Consider the following 17,278-nt stretch of genomic DNA (forward strand, 5'->3'; position numbering starts at 1 on the left):
CCCTGATATCGATGCTTTGGTCCAAATTTTTCAGTCTAGGGTTCAACGAGTGAAAATCAAAATAGTCCAAGACTACGAAGTAACTGAAAAAGATTGGCTGTTACCTAAGAACTTAAAGACTTTTCCCGGAACTATGCCGGTACATCAAGTCGTATGGATGAAAGAAACAGAAAGTCGCTTGGCACTTCGATGCCTTTCATGCACTGAACCAGAGTGCAAAAATAATGCAATCAGATGCCCTCACGGTAAACATTTGGGTTTTCATGACTCGGCTCCAAACCGTGGTAATGAGCTTCAACCAAATAATGCAGTGACCAAAAATAAGCAAAACAGAATTGTACCGGCTATAAATATGCAACCTTCAAAAAAATCCAGTAAGACTAAGAACGTCAAATCAAGTGAGAGTTTGGTGAAACTGACGCCCGTTAAAATGTCCGATATTCTAATACTACCAAAAACACATAAACGTACATGACATGTCGAAGGTCACGGTTAAAGAAACAATACCTGCCTCTGAGCGAATGACAACATTATCTAAAACTAAAGTCATGCAACACGGTAAAGGCAAACTTGTAGCTAAAGTCAAAGACATCAGAATCGAAGGTTTCACCATCAAAACCTGTTGGTACCCCGAGGATTTTAAAGGACCAATTATTAAGCTCATCGCCAAAAAGTTTCCTCAAGGCCAAACATGTACCAAAACTAAATGTGGTCCCTCAACGTCCAAAATACCTACGTCTTTAGCAAAACCAGGTAAAGGTTCAGTATCAAGTTTATCTCGGATTAGTAAGGATAGTGAAAAAGAGTCAACTGGCTCTATAATCAGTAGGTCATTGCTAACACATTATGAGAATCAGGTTTTAGAAGAAGTAATACCATCGAGTTCATTTTTTGAAGCCGAATTTGACAGCAAACTGTTTTCTGAACAGGAAGAAGCCAGGAACATGGAAAATTTGTCAGCAGTAAGACGTGTCAATCAGGAAAAATCTAATGTATTTGAAAGTGACGCAGATTCTTCTGACTTAGACATATTTTAGAAATATTTGATGTAGTATTTCGAGTATAGGCGAAGATAATGATTAACAAGTGGTGACAATTAATGTGATAGTAGTATAAGTTACGTAAAAGCAATTTGTTGTTAATTTTAATTTGTATTTAAGTCAATCATGGCCTTGTTAGTATGCTAGATGTTGATAATGTGATACTAATGTTATTGATCCCAAAGTAATTTGTTCCTAGTTTAAGGATGCTAAAGATATTTATGGTAAAAATATAGCTTCGTTTACTATTCATTAACTACAAATTTTCTAGTTTTTTCTTCCGTGTAATGCAGCAGCTTTATAAGGTTAAATTACACATTTGCACATTTTAATATCTGGTTGCATGTTTGAGAGCCTTTTTTAATAATATTTCCATTGATTTTGAAATATGTAATCCATATATAATGTTGATTTTTAATGTGTCTAAATTATAAGTGGATCAAAATATAAAACTCTTTAAATATGAATAATATCAACTGTTTTGTTAAAAGTATTCTTGTACTTCACATCTACAGTGTCTATTGTCCAGCTGGGAATAGGTATACGAAATATTTATAAGTAGATAACTATATAAAAACTAATTGTTTATCTCAAATACTACAATATAAAAAGTGATAACTAGTAGTAGGTACTAGTTAGTAGTTGTTTGATACATTTTTTATTTGTACGCGTTGTTGATTTAAGGGTAACTCTTTAAATTACTAGCGTCCGTCAGGCTCGACGGTTAAGCTTTGAGTAGCTCAGGCTCAGCTTGGCGTTTGTTGCAGAGGCTTTGTATTAATATTCTTAATAAAATTCCACTTTTACGAAATATAAATTTTGGGCACATAATTATTATGTTATGTATTTCAAATCGAAATAACGAGCTTTTTTTTAATTTCCAACAAAAAATAACCTTAGTTCTTTTATACTGTATTGCTTATTTCTATAGGCTTTGTATTGCGGTAACTCAAATGGAAATTCTAAAATTTTACCTATTAAATTTGTGGGTCAATTTTTTCGTTTTTAAATTGAAAGAGCTTGTTATCTCGAGTAGAAGTACCATAAATTGTGCCCATAATTTAGTAAAAGTGGCACTTTTTAAAGAAATACTCGATATGCTAGATTGAACATGGGCATTCGAAATACATTTTCGGTTAATTATTGAACTTGGCTGATTTAGGCAGTTCTTAGCATTTTTCTCATTTTAGTGTATATATATCATTCCTGTGTTTATTTTTTTCATTCCGTTGGGAAAAATGTCATTCAGGTGGAGTGTTATATCATTCCTTTGCATACTTATCATTCAAGTGCGAGTCATTTTCTTCATTCCGGTGGAAAAATGTCATTTAGGTGGAGTGTTATATCATTCCTGTGTATACTTATCATTCACGTGCGAGTCAATTTTTTTAATCTCCGATAATTCTCAAAAGGCTTAAGATATCAAGTGCTCTGTAAGAGGCTTATCAAAGAACAGTCTGAGGTGTCGATTGACATTAAAAGAAACAACGAAGAAACGTAAATAAAGAATTACACCGGAATGACACAAAAAACTAGTACTGTTGAAATTGACCCATTAGATTCATAATTGTTACATATTTGCCGTGACTTATTTTTAAAAAGTGTTTTTCAATTAAAAGACACATCAAGATTGATTACCTTTTTTCTAATGCTAAAAAAAAACGAAGTATAGTGTGTCCATACGATAGGGTCTAGCGCAGTTAAGTACATAATTAAAAACAAGAGCTATATTGTTCTAAGTGTTATAATTCCTGGCAATAGATACCTACCAACAACATCAATAGTAAAACTTAATACAAGCTCTAAAATAACTAGTGTAAAGTAATTAAAACTATTTTTTCCGAGCATATTATAAAAAAACTTACAAACAAATAACACACACAGTTATAAAGTTATCATCAAGATATTACTTTACTTGGCGACTCTAGTTGTAGAGCTCTTCACAGCTGACGGGTGTTTTAATCGCCGTATTCTTTTATAACGGCCCAATTCTCCATCGTAAGTTTTTGAAGAAGACCCAAAGGCATCATTGCTATTAAAACTCGCCCCGAAGATTTCAGGTCTACCGGTGTCTCCCATCAAAGACGAGCGCGAAGCATTTGGGAGTATGTTAATAACATCGTCAACGGGTACCAATTTAGTAATCTCCTCAGCGGCACGTTTTTTTCGACATCCACCACTGTACATCAAATTTTCGTTGACTCCTTCCTCCCCAGATAAAACGCTGTCCGTGTCAGACCCGATACTCATATTGTCTCTAGCAACGTCTTCGACATGACTTCCCTCTGCGCTTGATCGTTTGAACACACTTTGATTCCCATCAGTGTTTAATTTAAAAGCGGTATCTCTTATGTCACTCACTTTGCCAACTCTCTTGTTGTTCTTTGCAAAGCTTGCCGTTCTATCAAAAAAGCCGTTATCGTAAATCTCGTTTCCTTCATCATTATCCTCGTCTTCATTTTCGGGAACATACGCTACTTTAGACTCTGGCATAATAGCAGCTGCTCGCTTTTTCACTGCATGCTCGTTATTAAATTTCCTCTTGACTCTTATTAAAGGCATCATATTCAAGTCACCAGTGTAACCAGTGTTTTCAACGTTATTATTATTGGAAAATGATTCCTGTAAAGACTTCATAGGTTCTGCCATGTTCCCTTGCATTAGATCTCGTTTTTGTGGATTACGATAGTCGTAATGTAGTTGCATGTCTTCGTCCATTAATTGTGACAAATCTTCATCTTGAGAACTAGCATAAAGTTCGTCTTGTGAACCAATGATAGAAGACTCTTGCGGTTCATTTATACAAACAGGAGATCCCTCGTTAACATTTACTTCTCTTTTATTTTCACTTTTAGCTGTTACGGATTCAGTACTGCTTGTAGTAACTGCTCCGTTTTCAAATTTGTCTGAGACCCCTTCTTCGTCGGATCGTTTGTTTATTTTATTTTCACCAAAGCTGGTGCTAGATACGGTTTCTTCTATGGCTGAGGTTATTCCAGTTTGGTCATTGTTTTTATTAGTTATTCCACTGGCCAGATTAAAATTAACAAGGGGGCCTGAAATTTTATTAGATTCCGATTGGACTCCATCCATTAAATTATTTTCTTCTACGGCTTCTGCTTTTTTAGTTATTTCTCGTTTGTTTAAGGTGATCACTTGATTGCTTTCATCGCTAATAATTTGCTCTAATATTGCTCTCTTATCTTCTGAGAGAGTTCTCATTAGGTTTTCCATTTCTTTTTTGTTAAGTTTTTTCACATATCTCTGGATAATAGCTTGCTCAGCTTCATTTTCGAAGTTTTCTAAATCGTTCTTTTCTTTCATATCATGAGCATTGCCGTTGTTAATAGATTCATCAGGATCATTTATATCACGTCGATCGCGATTAGCATCTTCTGCATTGATTTCCTCATATGGTTCATCTTCAGATTCTTTGCTTTCGGTTGGTGATCTGTTGTAATAATTAGATTGCCCAATATTTTCAGCAGTGTCATCGTTGCGTTTATTTTTATAATTTTTACTAACGTCTTCTTGATTAGAGTCGCTTTCGTATAAATTATCATTGCTTTCTTCCTGCTCAGCATTATCTCTTCTTTCAAGTTGTTGAAGATTACGAAAGACGCCGTTTTCTTTTTTATTTACCATCGCTTGAATAAATTGATTCTTACGGCTGTTGAGTTCGTTTTGCCGGTCATATCTCCTGTTAGTCACTGGTTGATCCTGTTCGTTTTCGGAAGCATCTTCATCTGGCCCTTCGATTCTGCTTGCCGATTTCAACTGTGAAAACTGCTCAACACCTTAGAATATTAATAGGTAAATACATTTTCACCACACCAGCTCGGAAAGGCTTACTTTGCACTTCAAAAACCGATAGCAAAGATGCATTTTATTCACATGTGAGGCAAAATAATCAAATGCAAATTTCGAGTTGTTTTCTTATGTTTGCTGGTAGAATTGGCTTTTAATTTAAATGATGATTTTGGATAATAAATATTTAATAACATTCATTTGGATTTGATTTGGTTTGATTTTGTGTGATATTTTACATTTAATATTTGCTTCGGGTTGGTGTGGTGAAAAAATTGTGTTTCACTCGGGGGCAAATTTTGTTTAACCCTCGTGCTTTGAAACCCTCGCAACGTTCAAGATTCAATTTTTCGAACGCTACTCGCTACGCTCGTGGTTCAATTCTGGAATCTTTCGCTTGCTCGGGTATCAATATTAGCACGAGCGGTTAAACAACAACTTTGCCCCTTTGTAAAACAAATAACTATTTCCTTGGTACGAGTAGAATATACCGAAGCTGAAATCGAGTATGCTAAAACTTATACACTCACGTTATCATTTGTGTTCTCCTTGGTGGTCCGCTCCTCTGGGCTCCTGTCCGCGCCATGATGCTTGAAAAAATAATTCCTGTTGTGATGCGGCTCCATTACTTCGTCCTCTTCTTTAATGTTAGCCTAAGAGTAATTTCGATTATCTATTTAAAATATGAATGGTTATAGTATTTTATGCAACCGTTGTTTAAGAGGGGTCAAAAAAGGCGAGTAGCGTGAGTAACAATTTGAGGCGAAGCCGAAATAATGTCGATTTTGTTGAAAACAAAATTGCCTAAAAGGTGACGTCACACCAGGGGGGGAGGGGTTCGCAAAATGTGACCAAGTGTGACAAGGAGGGGGGGAGGGGTAAAATAGTTATTTTCACCACACCAGCTCGGAAAGGCTCACTTTGCACTTCAAAAACTGATAGCAAAGTTGCATTTTATTCACATGTGGGGCAAAGTAATCAAATGCTAATTTTGAGTTGTTTTCTTATGTTTGCTGGTAGAATTGACTTTTAAATGATGATTTTGAATGATAAATATTTAATAACATTCATTTGGATTTGATTTGGTTTGATTTTGTTAATATTTGCTTCGGGTTGGTGTGGTGAAAAATTTTGTGTTTCAGTCGGGTGCAAACTTTGTTTAACCCTCGTGCTTTGAAACCCTCGCAACGCTCAAGATTCCATTTTTCGTACCACTCACTACGGTCGTGGTTCAATTTTGGAATCTTTCGCTTGCTCGGGTTTCAATATTAGCACGAGCGGTTAAACAACAACTTTGCCCCCTTGTAAAACAAATAACTATTGTTTACTAATATAAATAAATCACTTACCCTTTCGTCAACGGCTGCATCTTCATCGTTGTGCGGCGAGTCCTCGTTCTCGTATTCGGCCTCTTCAGCATCCCTGAGAATTTGTCATTGAGGTAAAAACCCACAGGTTACAATAGTTTAAAATTGTCTTTTTTACGTAAATTGGAACCCTAGAAATAAGGGCACGCAGTAACGTCAATGTGGGACTTTGTCACTTTTAACCTGTTGCATTTGTATCTATAATCCACCAGGCGTGTCTCACTCCACGATTTCGTCGCTTTGCTACAGGTAGCTAAAAGTACAACCGTTCGGCCCCAATTTTGGGGAAAGCCATAAGCCGCGCGTGGTGTCGCCACCTAGCGGCCATATCTGTGCTGATCGTAACAGACGCGTTTTGTTAGAGAGTGAGTCTTCTGTACTTAGTACTATTATTTATTCTGTGACTCCACTTAGTGTAAGGCCTGAGTGGACGCTCGAGTTGGGCGTGCTGCGGGGCGGGGCGTGCGGCGTGCATGTTAAACAAATGCAAACGTATAGGAGCGGCCTTAGTGCACGCTGCTCAAATCACTTGTGAGCTCGACGCCACGCTGCACGCCCCGCCGAACGCTCCGCTTCGAGCGTCCACTCAGGCTTTACACTTACGGGTTGGTAGAGCCCTTTTCTGACTGTATCTGAGCGGTGAATGTAAGTATGCAAATACATGAGTTCTATCCCTATGACGATCTTCCTAGCAATCAAATTTACGTAGGTATATATTAAAGGGTCTTCCCCACATTGTCCTTATTTTATTTCGCTTTCTCCCACTTAGGGGCATACTGGAGATTATTCAAGAGACTATCTAAAATAGGCAATTTATTATAAAACTCACTTGTAATCTTGCGTAACCGCCTGCGGCCGACTGGTGGTTTTCTCTAATAAACAGCACAGCAACAAAAATACTAAATATCGCATTTTGAATCTTTGCAGTCACGTTACCAAAAAAATTCTAATCGTTTGACTGACGTGCGAATTCAAACCAACTTTGCTCTTTCAGCCAGTAAGTATTACAAAGAGTAATACTTACTGGCTGTTAAGAGTTAATTTAGAGGTAGATACATAGGTTAGCATAGCAACATAAAGGTTTGATTAAAACGACCCCAACATTATAATTAAAGTCCGTCAACCAAATCTTGTCAGTAGTAAAAGGCGGCAAATTTGAAAAATCGCGGGTTAGCAACACTGTGTTCAAATAATTCCAAAACGCGTGTCATCTGTGTTTTATCTGTGGAATGTGGAATCGTGAATGACAGCCGTCACCTTATTTGTTTTCATTCTGAATCGTTTCTGTTTCAAGAGATATTTCTGCTGTCACCATTAAATACCAATACATTAAATAAGAATAAGCAAAGCTAAGGGGCCTACAATGTACAATCATGCTCGTTGATGGTAAACATTACTAAAAATTGCGGTTATGACAAGTACTGGAAGAACTCTTTCGAACTTTTAAGATTATGTTCAGTTTTTTTGTTTTAGGGTTAAAAGGCATAAATAAAATTAAAACGTATGCCTAAATCTATCTAACAAGACCATAAATTGTGTCCTGGAAACCGTCCATAGGCCCACATGTCTAATATTTTCAGCAATCAGTTGTGACTATTTACAAAGGTAAACCTTTTAAACAGTATTAAGAGCCTTGATTATATCGCCGTTCTTTCGCAATATCTACCTAATCCATACATGTTTGTTGCAGGATTAAATCTTGCCCAATATAAGGCGTTCGTAGTAGGTAGTATCTTTTCAGACAATACTTACCTATGGCGGTTTATGTACGTGTACAACGCAACCAAGTCGAAAAGTGACCCTTATCTTATTTACCTTTAAATTAAATAAACACCCAAATATCAGTTGTTTTATTTTTAATATGTATATTGTACAATATATACCAATCAAAAAAATTACACAGGTATGTCATATTTATCCAGAACAGTACACTAATTTACATTAACAAGTGGCATATTATATTGTAAATAACAAATATATGCACTATCTAATTATCTGCATTTTGATATGATTTTATTTTAGTAAACTTAGAAGACAAAGGACTTAGGGAACAAAGAGAATATAAGCACTACGATAGGGAGTTGTTTTTGATATCTTCAAATTTGTTCATCATTTTGATTAACATTGTTTTAACATCGCTTTTAAATTGTCCGTCCATGTTTCAATTTTTTTCAATAAACCGCGAGTGACAATTTGAATTGACGTACGCAGGGCGCGCTCAGCGGAAAAAAAAATCAGTTGGTTCGATGTACATTGCTGCTTTTCTTAGCGCAATACTGCTCTTTGAGTGTTGCCCTACTTTAGTTTGCTTTACATTGCTACTGACAAGATTTGGTTGACGGACTATATAAACCATGCGTGCAAATAATTTATTTCATTTCAGTACTTGGAGGATACAACTAAACGGAGTAGCCATTAACAGGCTTTCCTCTGTCGAAAATAGGCGGCCAACGGTCATACACAATGTATGGACTGACGTTTATCTGACATGGCTATTTTTACGTTACGCATACATTTGACGTTCCCCTCCCCCGCAAAAATCGGCAGACTGTTTTGTACAGAAAATTACAGACATGGCGTCTCCGTTTGATTATATCCTCCAAGTTTCAGTACAATTCACTGTAGGTTTCGCAGAGATCGTTGTCAATCTTTATTCTATCAATCTTTAATAAAGCTTGCAGAAATAGTTGCATTCGTATGTTACCTAGCCGCAACACTGCGTCTACGATACTTGCATGGCATGTGAACCGGATGTGAACGTAGTGGAAATTCTCTTTGGGCATGTGCCGCGCAGTGGGTTCGAAAAATGTAGGTGCTAGACACGGTAATGGATAAAACAAAACACTGGATTTAGGTACTTACAACAATTTTATTTTAAATGAGACCGTTTCATCTCTATCACACTTATTATGTACATGTATTTTGGTTTAAATAAAACAAACCATCGAAACATCTTACAGCAAAATTCTCAATAAGTTTGTGCATGTTTGAGAAATAATGATCTTAGATTTTATGTCATACAAATTGATCGAAGGTCAAATAGTAGATTAATCATAATCACACATTTTGGTGTATCGTTGCCTTCAAGAAACTTTCTTGTCACTGCTCAATTGCACATACATTATATACTAAGTATCATAATCTAAATCCAAAATGCGAGACGGCAAACGCCGATATTATAATTGTTTCATAAAAATGTCTATGCTCATCAAATTTAGCTAACGAATGTAAAAAATACAAATTACAAAATACATTCGATAGCCAAATCTGCTTCAGCAATAAAATTCAGCAGAATTTTGAATAATCTTCTCGCCTTCCCATTATGCCACATATATCGTTTTATCATGTGCAAAGTGACATCACAGCTAGCTCGAATTGACACTAATTTCGTGTCGTTGATCAATAAACCAGTCTGATAACTAGATCACTGAGGAACTGACAAACGAACAACTAAAGGTTTGCAGGGAGACAAAACTAGTGCCGTTGCGTATGTTTCTAATTGTATAGGATCATGTGATAATTATAAAAAAAACTTTATACTTAACCCATTCCCATTAGTCATTACAATTTCGTAAGTACATCCTTTACCCCCACTAACAGACTATGTACATTTCAGAACAATGAAAGCGGATAACGTTAGACATTTCTAAACCAGTTTTCATTGCTATTGGGTGTAGGAATATACCAGAGTTATTGAGTAGAATAATTTGTCAATTACCTCCCAATAAATATATGGCGTCGTATAGCACCATCTCGTTCGGCTGCCAAACTCAAAGCCCGATTTTTATTAGAATTTACCTCTTTTACAATCAATAACTCTTTGAATAAACTAATGGACCACCTAAAACTTTCGGAATTGTCCTCGGTATTTATTTTATCTAAGCTCTAGCTATATTTAAGCTCTGGGCTAACCGTAACACATTCACTGCCACCGACCCATTAAACGAGTTCTCTGTTACGCAGCGTACTACGTAGGCGAACAACACGCGAACGCGAAGCGAAGCGATGCGGCGCGGGGTGAATCAATCCTTTGATAGCTATAGAAGTGTCCTACATGGGCGATCTCGTTGCGAACGCGAACGCCGTAGGCGCGCCGCGCCGCGCCGCGTCGCGTTCGCGAGTTGTTCGCTTAAGATCGGTTTTCCTAGGATAGCGGTGCCGTCATATAGCGGCCGTCTCCATACTAAATAATACGGCTAAATATGGATGTCGTAGTATTTGTATGGAGACGGCCGCCATATGACGGCACCGCTATCGGAGGAAACCAAAGCTTTACGTAAGACGCAGTGTAGTAGTAGCTTTTCGCTACACGCAGTTTTTTCCGTGTTATCGGCTGCGCTAATGGCGCGTAGCTCGCGCTGCCAGTGAATATGATTTAACACATTAACATCCAATGAGCTAGTCTACGTCGTCAAGTGATGTGGTATTCTATATTAAACTTTCGTGAGACATATTTTAAACTGTTTAGACGACAACGGTTTCACTTGAATTTTTAGTCGCTATTGGCGACAAGTTTCGGGCCCTTCGGGGGTCATGTCGCCAATAGCGACTAAAAATTCAAGTGAGTGAAACCGTTGTCGTCTAAACCAGGGATGTTGCGAATATCCGCATCCGCATCCGCAACCGCGGAACTTCCGCATTATTTTCAACATCCGCATCCGCATCCGCATAAAATCGATGCGGATTTAATGCGGATGCGGATGTGGAACAGGCCGGTACAGGAACGTCTTAGCATCGGCGTAAGTGCTAGACTGCTAGGTAATTTAGTCATTAGCCAAAAAACCTATTAGAAATTAGCAGTCAAGCGTGAGTGGGACTTAATGTACGAAACCCTTGGAACGCGAGTCCGACTCGCACTTGGCCGGTTTTTTGAAATAAAAATTACTAAAATGTAGTATTTGACGTTTTTTATGTACCTATCTTGACATCCGCATCCGCATCCGCATCCGCGGATGTGAGCCTTTAAAAATCCGCATCCGCATCCGCATCCGCGGATGTCAAAAAATCGGCATCCGCAACATCCCTGGTCTAAACAGTTTGATGTGGTATTGTCATAGAGAAAAAAATACATAGAGTGCTCACTCCATACATCAGTTTTAGTACCAAAAAGACTATTAGCATCTAGCATCGAGTAGCGGAACTATCAGTACTGCTACTTGACAATAGATGTAGCACCGACCGGAAAGTCTTATGCTGTTGAGATAAGACTTTCCGGTCGGTGCTACATCTATTGTCAAGTAGCAGTACTGATAGTTCCGCTACTCGATGCTAGATGTAGACACTGAAATTAATAGTCTGAACTGATGTATGGAGTGAGCACTCTTGTCTTACTATATTTCTCTATGGTATTGTTCAGTTTTCCGTGACAACAAAATATGTACAAGAGTGATATACTATCTCAGCACCCCTAGTACTGATAACTGACCCAAGAAATAATTATGAAACATTGCCACATTACTTAACAATACCTATAAACATATTGCAATCGACCCAACATCTGAATTGAATATCAAACATGCAATGGGGTTGGCCGGTCGAAGTATTTTACAGATGGCGCCAGCATAGCTTGCCCTGTTAATCCCTAGATATGTGTGAAATTGTTTTAGAATTTTTTTTCCAAAGCCAAATCTCATATAAAATTAGGGAAAGGGGCAAGCTATGATGGCGCCATCTATGCAAACCTTTGACAGTTGCCAACCCCATTACTTTATGAATTATGATATATTTTAATTGTAACTGGCCACTATTGTAGTTATCGAATAAGACAAAGATTAGAAATTAGAATTGATCTAAATAAAAATGTTATCTATATGAATAATACACCTTATGGCACACGTAATATGGTTAGGATTCGAACGTTTAGAGTCAGTAAGAAATCCCAATGTTTTTGGCTTTTAAATGACACTTGTTTTCAATTTCAGATGTATTTTTACAATAAATATTCTAATTCCAACCTTTGCTTTGACATTAAGTTTCTCTGAAGTTTATTTACAAATAGTGTTTCTTGAACAGATGTACATTATAATTAAAATTTTTATACATTTATAATTGATTTAACAATGTCTTATCTGTTCGCAAAAAATATTTCATAGAAATATTTTTCTAATATTAATCTTTTTAGAAACTGAACATTGTAAATGTTTTAAAAGCCTTCAGCCTAAATGTCACTTGCACGACGAAAAACAATAATATAGTTTCAACATTTTTATATTATATTACAAACGAGATATAATACAATGAACCATGTAACGTAACCATGTTTAAATTTCAACATATAAAACCATATTGCACCTTATCCAGATTGGTTAACCGGGTTAACTTACCCTCGACTTTTAGCCTACACTGTGAAACTGGGCCTATTGCTGAAAATACACCATGAATCTAGTATTAAACTGGATTGGGCATGAGTGGTGGGGATAACTGACAGAACGGGATAGTCTTATTTATCTTTTAGTAGGAGTAGCAGTGAAAGCGCTATTATTGTTTGTCCTTGTCACAGTCTCACATTTTTCTTTATTCCCCACCATAAATTAGTATGGATGATTGGCCGAATCTATTTGTTGCCCACCATAACAAATAAATTCGACCAATCATAGCGGCGCAATGCGACGCTATGATTGGTCGAATTTATATGTTTTGTCCCTCACGGAGGCACGCGTAGACCACTTCTATAGGAGCAACCTAGTGTGTATTTCATAGAAGGTAGCAACCTTCTATGAAATACACACTACCGCGCTGAAAATATCACGAAAAGCTTTCTGTCTCTCTAGCAATCCTTCATATTAGAGCGATATAGAGACAGATAGTTTTTCGATGTCGTAGCGCAAACGATAGACATTTTGGCTAGGCACCCAGTACTTCGACTACTTACACACCTAGCTCATTATATTTTCAAGGCAATAACCACCTTTCGATGTAAAAACAGCATTTGCTTTTCAATATAATTATAGCTGATTGACTTGTTCTAAGCTACAAATTGTACAGTCAGCAGCAGAAATTGCTAAGCGGGTGAGGTGTTCATAATTACCTTGACACGCTCTTATTCTCTTAATAATAAAGTCTCGTCAAGATCATTTTGAACACCTCGCCCGCTTAGCAACTTCTGCTGCTGACTGTAAAAGGTATTCAGTAGACAATGGATGTATTTTTAGGAATAGGCCCGGCCAAACACATTCTTAGGTACATGACATGTACGTAAAGTAACAACTTTAGAAAAACTACAATGAAGTTTCAAGGAAAGAATACCTTACTTTATCATCAGATTAGGCTTCTCTAACGATTTAATGTTGTGCTTTTTTCCTTTATCACAATTATGATACAATAACTATTTATACATTTACCTGTTATACAGTACGTCACTATTGCGGTGAAATTAAACTTTAGACCATATTAACAATATTATCTTATCTGTGAAAATAAACATAACTAAAAAGTAAAATTTAAACAACATTAAGCATTTGGTTCTTTGATTCTCTAGAGTTCGAATATAAAAGCAAGCTATATTTAAATTCTGTACACTTAACGTTTCAAAATCATTCGAATGATGATTAGAAACAATAGTAAAACTATGCCCACAAGACATACAGTAGTAACTCGAGTAAGCTTTAGTTACACGTCTTCATAACGACACCACATAACAAAAAATACAGACACTGAAATTGTCATCACTTGTAACGGCGAAGGCATACTCACGTAGCGCAGTCGAGACTATCGTCCTTTTTCGTCCTACTTCGTTAAACAAGTAAACTTTAAACACGATTAATAGGACGAAAAGTAATTATTTTTCCAGATAAATATATCGCCAATCACATTAATGTTATTTTGACAATTGCACAAATCTTAATAAAATAAGTTTTTGGCAAAAATTTCCTTTTTGGTACAAGCTTTTATCGCTGACTGTACTTTTTTTACTACAGACAACTAATACTTACTCATCGAGACAATTCTAAAAACCCCTAACACAATTAGGTTGCGTTGTTTCATCACAGAGTTCCTATGGACACCTCCTGTCTCCATCATCAGATCAGCTCGATGGTACCATAATATTGCATTGTCACCCGACTTACATGTGTATGCAAAATTTCAGCTCAATCGGAAACCGGGAAGTGGATCAAATTTAACTTGCAAAATTCCATTAGGTACATAGTTACATACAGGTCGACCTAATAAAAGCGTGTTAAAAAGCATACTAGTGCGTGTCATATCTCAAGCAGCGCTTCCCAAGTATGCCTCCACCGTTTCCCTCGTTTTACTGAACCATTCCGCATTGAACTCACCCACAATGTACGCAATCAAAATTCAAATCGTGGAATGGAATGGAAGCCGCTGTTTGAACTTTCTATTTCGTTTGTAACTCATAACTTGCTGACTAGATTCTTAAAAAATAATAAAATGAGCATTTTCACAAAACGAAACATACAAGTGCCTACTTGAACGTCACTGCATTCGCAATATTCATAAAAAAAATTTAAACTTTAAAATTAATTTGTACTTTTAGTGTCAAGTACACCGATCAATATACATACAATACATATTTAAACGATAAACCGAGAAAGAATTCATATTGCGAGTACATTGGGTTAAAATGTTACAATAAACATTTAAAACTTAATAACTATACAAAGTTAAACTTCAGATGGTCTATTGGTGCGAATTCTGCGTACTACAGGTATGTTTTCGAGTATTCATACCAATCACAAACATAAACTTTACATGACAAATTTAACATAGGTATATTATGAATGTAGATGTCAACTGATTTTTCCACTGTAATCCTAAGTTTAATATAAATTGCGATCTGAAGTTTTATCGTCAGCAAGACTCACTCAGAACACCAATATTTGAAAACTAGTATGCATTTCTTAAACTTGACAAACACTGCAGTGAGTATTAGAGCCGGCATCAAAGATATGTACACATTTCCCGCCATATTGCGATGGAATAAATCAAAAGTGTATACATTGTTTTTGACGCGAACCTCACAAAGTACCGGAGACAGTAAAAGTCGTATAAACATGGAATGAGACACGGTGAACTCGAATAGCATCTAGCAAGTGGTCAGTAACGTTTACCCTATCCTCCTATTAGTTACGTGCTTACTAAAATTGACCTCCATACAGAAACGAGTCTCGCAACCACACATAAGTACATAGATATGTTTGCGACAGAAGCTTAATTTTTAATAAACTCTAAAATTACTATGAACGCCACCGACCGTAGAACGGAACGGGACCACCAAAAATACAAGTTTGAAAATAACAGAGACCACCGATTTCATAATGACATCTAATAATACCTACCTACTGGTATGGACTTGGCAAGTGTGAAAAATATAGCAAAAAGAGCTCGGTTTTTTGTAACGTGACCACTAGTCTCTTCCTTGAGTTATTTTTACTTAACGAGAGCGTAAGAAATAAATGTAGTTTCAAACTTCATTTTAGTGGTCCAGTATGGAGTTTTACAACGAAATTAGACATAAGGCATTATAACAGTAACTACTTACCCAACTGTTTTTACATAATGGACCTAAAAAACGTATAAAACTGAAATTATCTCGACATCAACATTAGAATTACTCTATAAAGGCGACATTGTGTTCATTAAATAGATGGCTCCACATAATAGTACTGTTGTAATGTCTCTAGTCTCCTTATTGAATATGACAAGGACAGAAACGTCAAGTAAACCTAGGTTACACTATCGGCTAGGCTGAAACCCCGTCATGACAAGTGGCAGAACACATTGAGTCTGTGCGGAAAGAGATGAGTCGTGAAATGTATGGGGCCCAATACATTCCACGACTCTTCTCTTTCCGCACAGACTCTAGGTAACATTAACTTTACAAATAAAAAAAAAACATACAACCGAATTGATAACCTCCTTCTTTGAGATTTGGAAGTCGGTTAAAAAGTACATAAAAACAAGAACACAACCACAAGTATAATTACGGCACACAGTGCCAATCTGTACAGTCAAGCGGGCAAGTATGAAAATCTACACGTAACTTGCATTTAAGCGTGTTAAGTGTGTTTAGGCTATGTGTTTTCGTAAACAGAAATTGTGTAATTTGTCATGACAAAGCTTTCCTTTACTGTAAGCCGTGGAATATACTATATCGCTACTACCTTTTATCTCACAAGGGCACACATCAGTGACGCTTTTTGTGAGTTAACACGTTCACTGTCTCAACTGTTAAGAGGCCGGTATCGATTTTAGTCGCAAAAATGTATAATTGATAGATTAAGTCGATGAAATTGTGCACCTTTTGTTACGTAATAGAAATAACAAGTACTGGTATCTATTAGCACATCTTCTTATCTTGCATTTGTACAGATCATTTTTTTGAAAACTGACTCACTAAATTAGTAATGATTTTTTTTTCTGATGGACGTTTAGGTAAACGCGCGTAAAGCACTGATTTAGTCGATCTTATTTGTAAATTTCGTAAAGTTTGGACTGCTAAAAATGGTAATTTTGTATTACACACATCCTGTACTCCAACTTGCATAGACTACATTTTTGTTATATGATATTGAACAAGAGTAAATGAAAGTTAGACGAAATCAATTTTCACCAGAAATAACTTCAAAACAAGTGAACATTTTTCGTGAAAATCGACTTAATTTCAACGTAATTTTTATACTTAAACAATCTACAACATTTCCTGAAACTGTTCTTATACATCATTTTTTATAATTTATAACTATAATATTTTGATGAATTTTTAAAAACTGCCCCTTCTCGTCATATATTGCCGGTGACGCACGCTCGGGACCTTATTATTAAAAGGAAAGATGAGAAGACGTGTTAATAGAAACCAATACTTGTTATTTAAATATTACGTAACAAAAGGAGTACAATTTCAACGACTAAATCTATCAATTTTACATTTTGGCTCTAAAATCGTTAACGGAGCCTTAACTGTCAACCTTACAGCCTTTTGATAGAGGCTTGCGGTGACCCATATGTGGGGCACGGGACAGTGAACCTGTTAAACCGTAGTAGCGATATAACTTTAGAAATACTCACGATAGTCATAGAGAAAAAAATACATAGATTGCTCAC

At 36.4% G+C, this 17,278-nt stretch overlaps 1 protein-coding gene and 1 long non-coding RNA gene across 2 annotated transcripts; one reads left to right on the plus strand and one right to left on the minus strand.

Moving 5' to 3' along the window:
• The first annotated feature begins 2,214 nt into the window (after window positions 1–2,214).
• LOC134655236 (uncharacterized) lies at window positions 2,215–2,597 on the plus strand. The gene is made up of 2 exons (XR_010097421.1): window positions 2,215–2,502; window positions 2,534–2,597. It is a non-coding gene; the product is annotated as an uncharacterized LOC134655236 (long non-coding RNA).
• A 354-nt stretch (window positions 2,598–2,951) lies between these two features.
• On the minus strand, window positions 2,952–5,526 carry LOC134655356 (putative uncharacterized protein DDB_G0287457). The gene is made up of 2 exons (XM_063510805.1): window positions 5,378–5,526; window positions 2,952–4,826 (listed from the first exon to the last, which is right to left on the minus strand). Exons 1-2 carry the CDS (start codon window positions 5,471–5,473, stop codon window positions 2,952–2,954), a joined length of 1,971 nt encoding a protein of 656 aa, XP_063366875.1. The 5' UTR covers window positions 5,474–5,526.
• Window positions 5,527–17,278: the final 11,752 nt, after the last annotated feature.

This window comes from Cydia amplana, chromosome 16 (assembly GCF_948474715.1).
Source record: "Cydia amplana chromosome 16, ilCydAmpl1.1, whole genome shotgun sequence".
NCBI classification, from domain to species: domain Eukaryota; kingdom Metazoa; phylum Arthropoda; class Insecta; order Lepidoptera; family Tortricidae; genus Cydia; species Cydia amplana.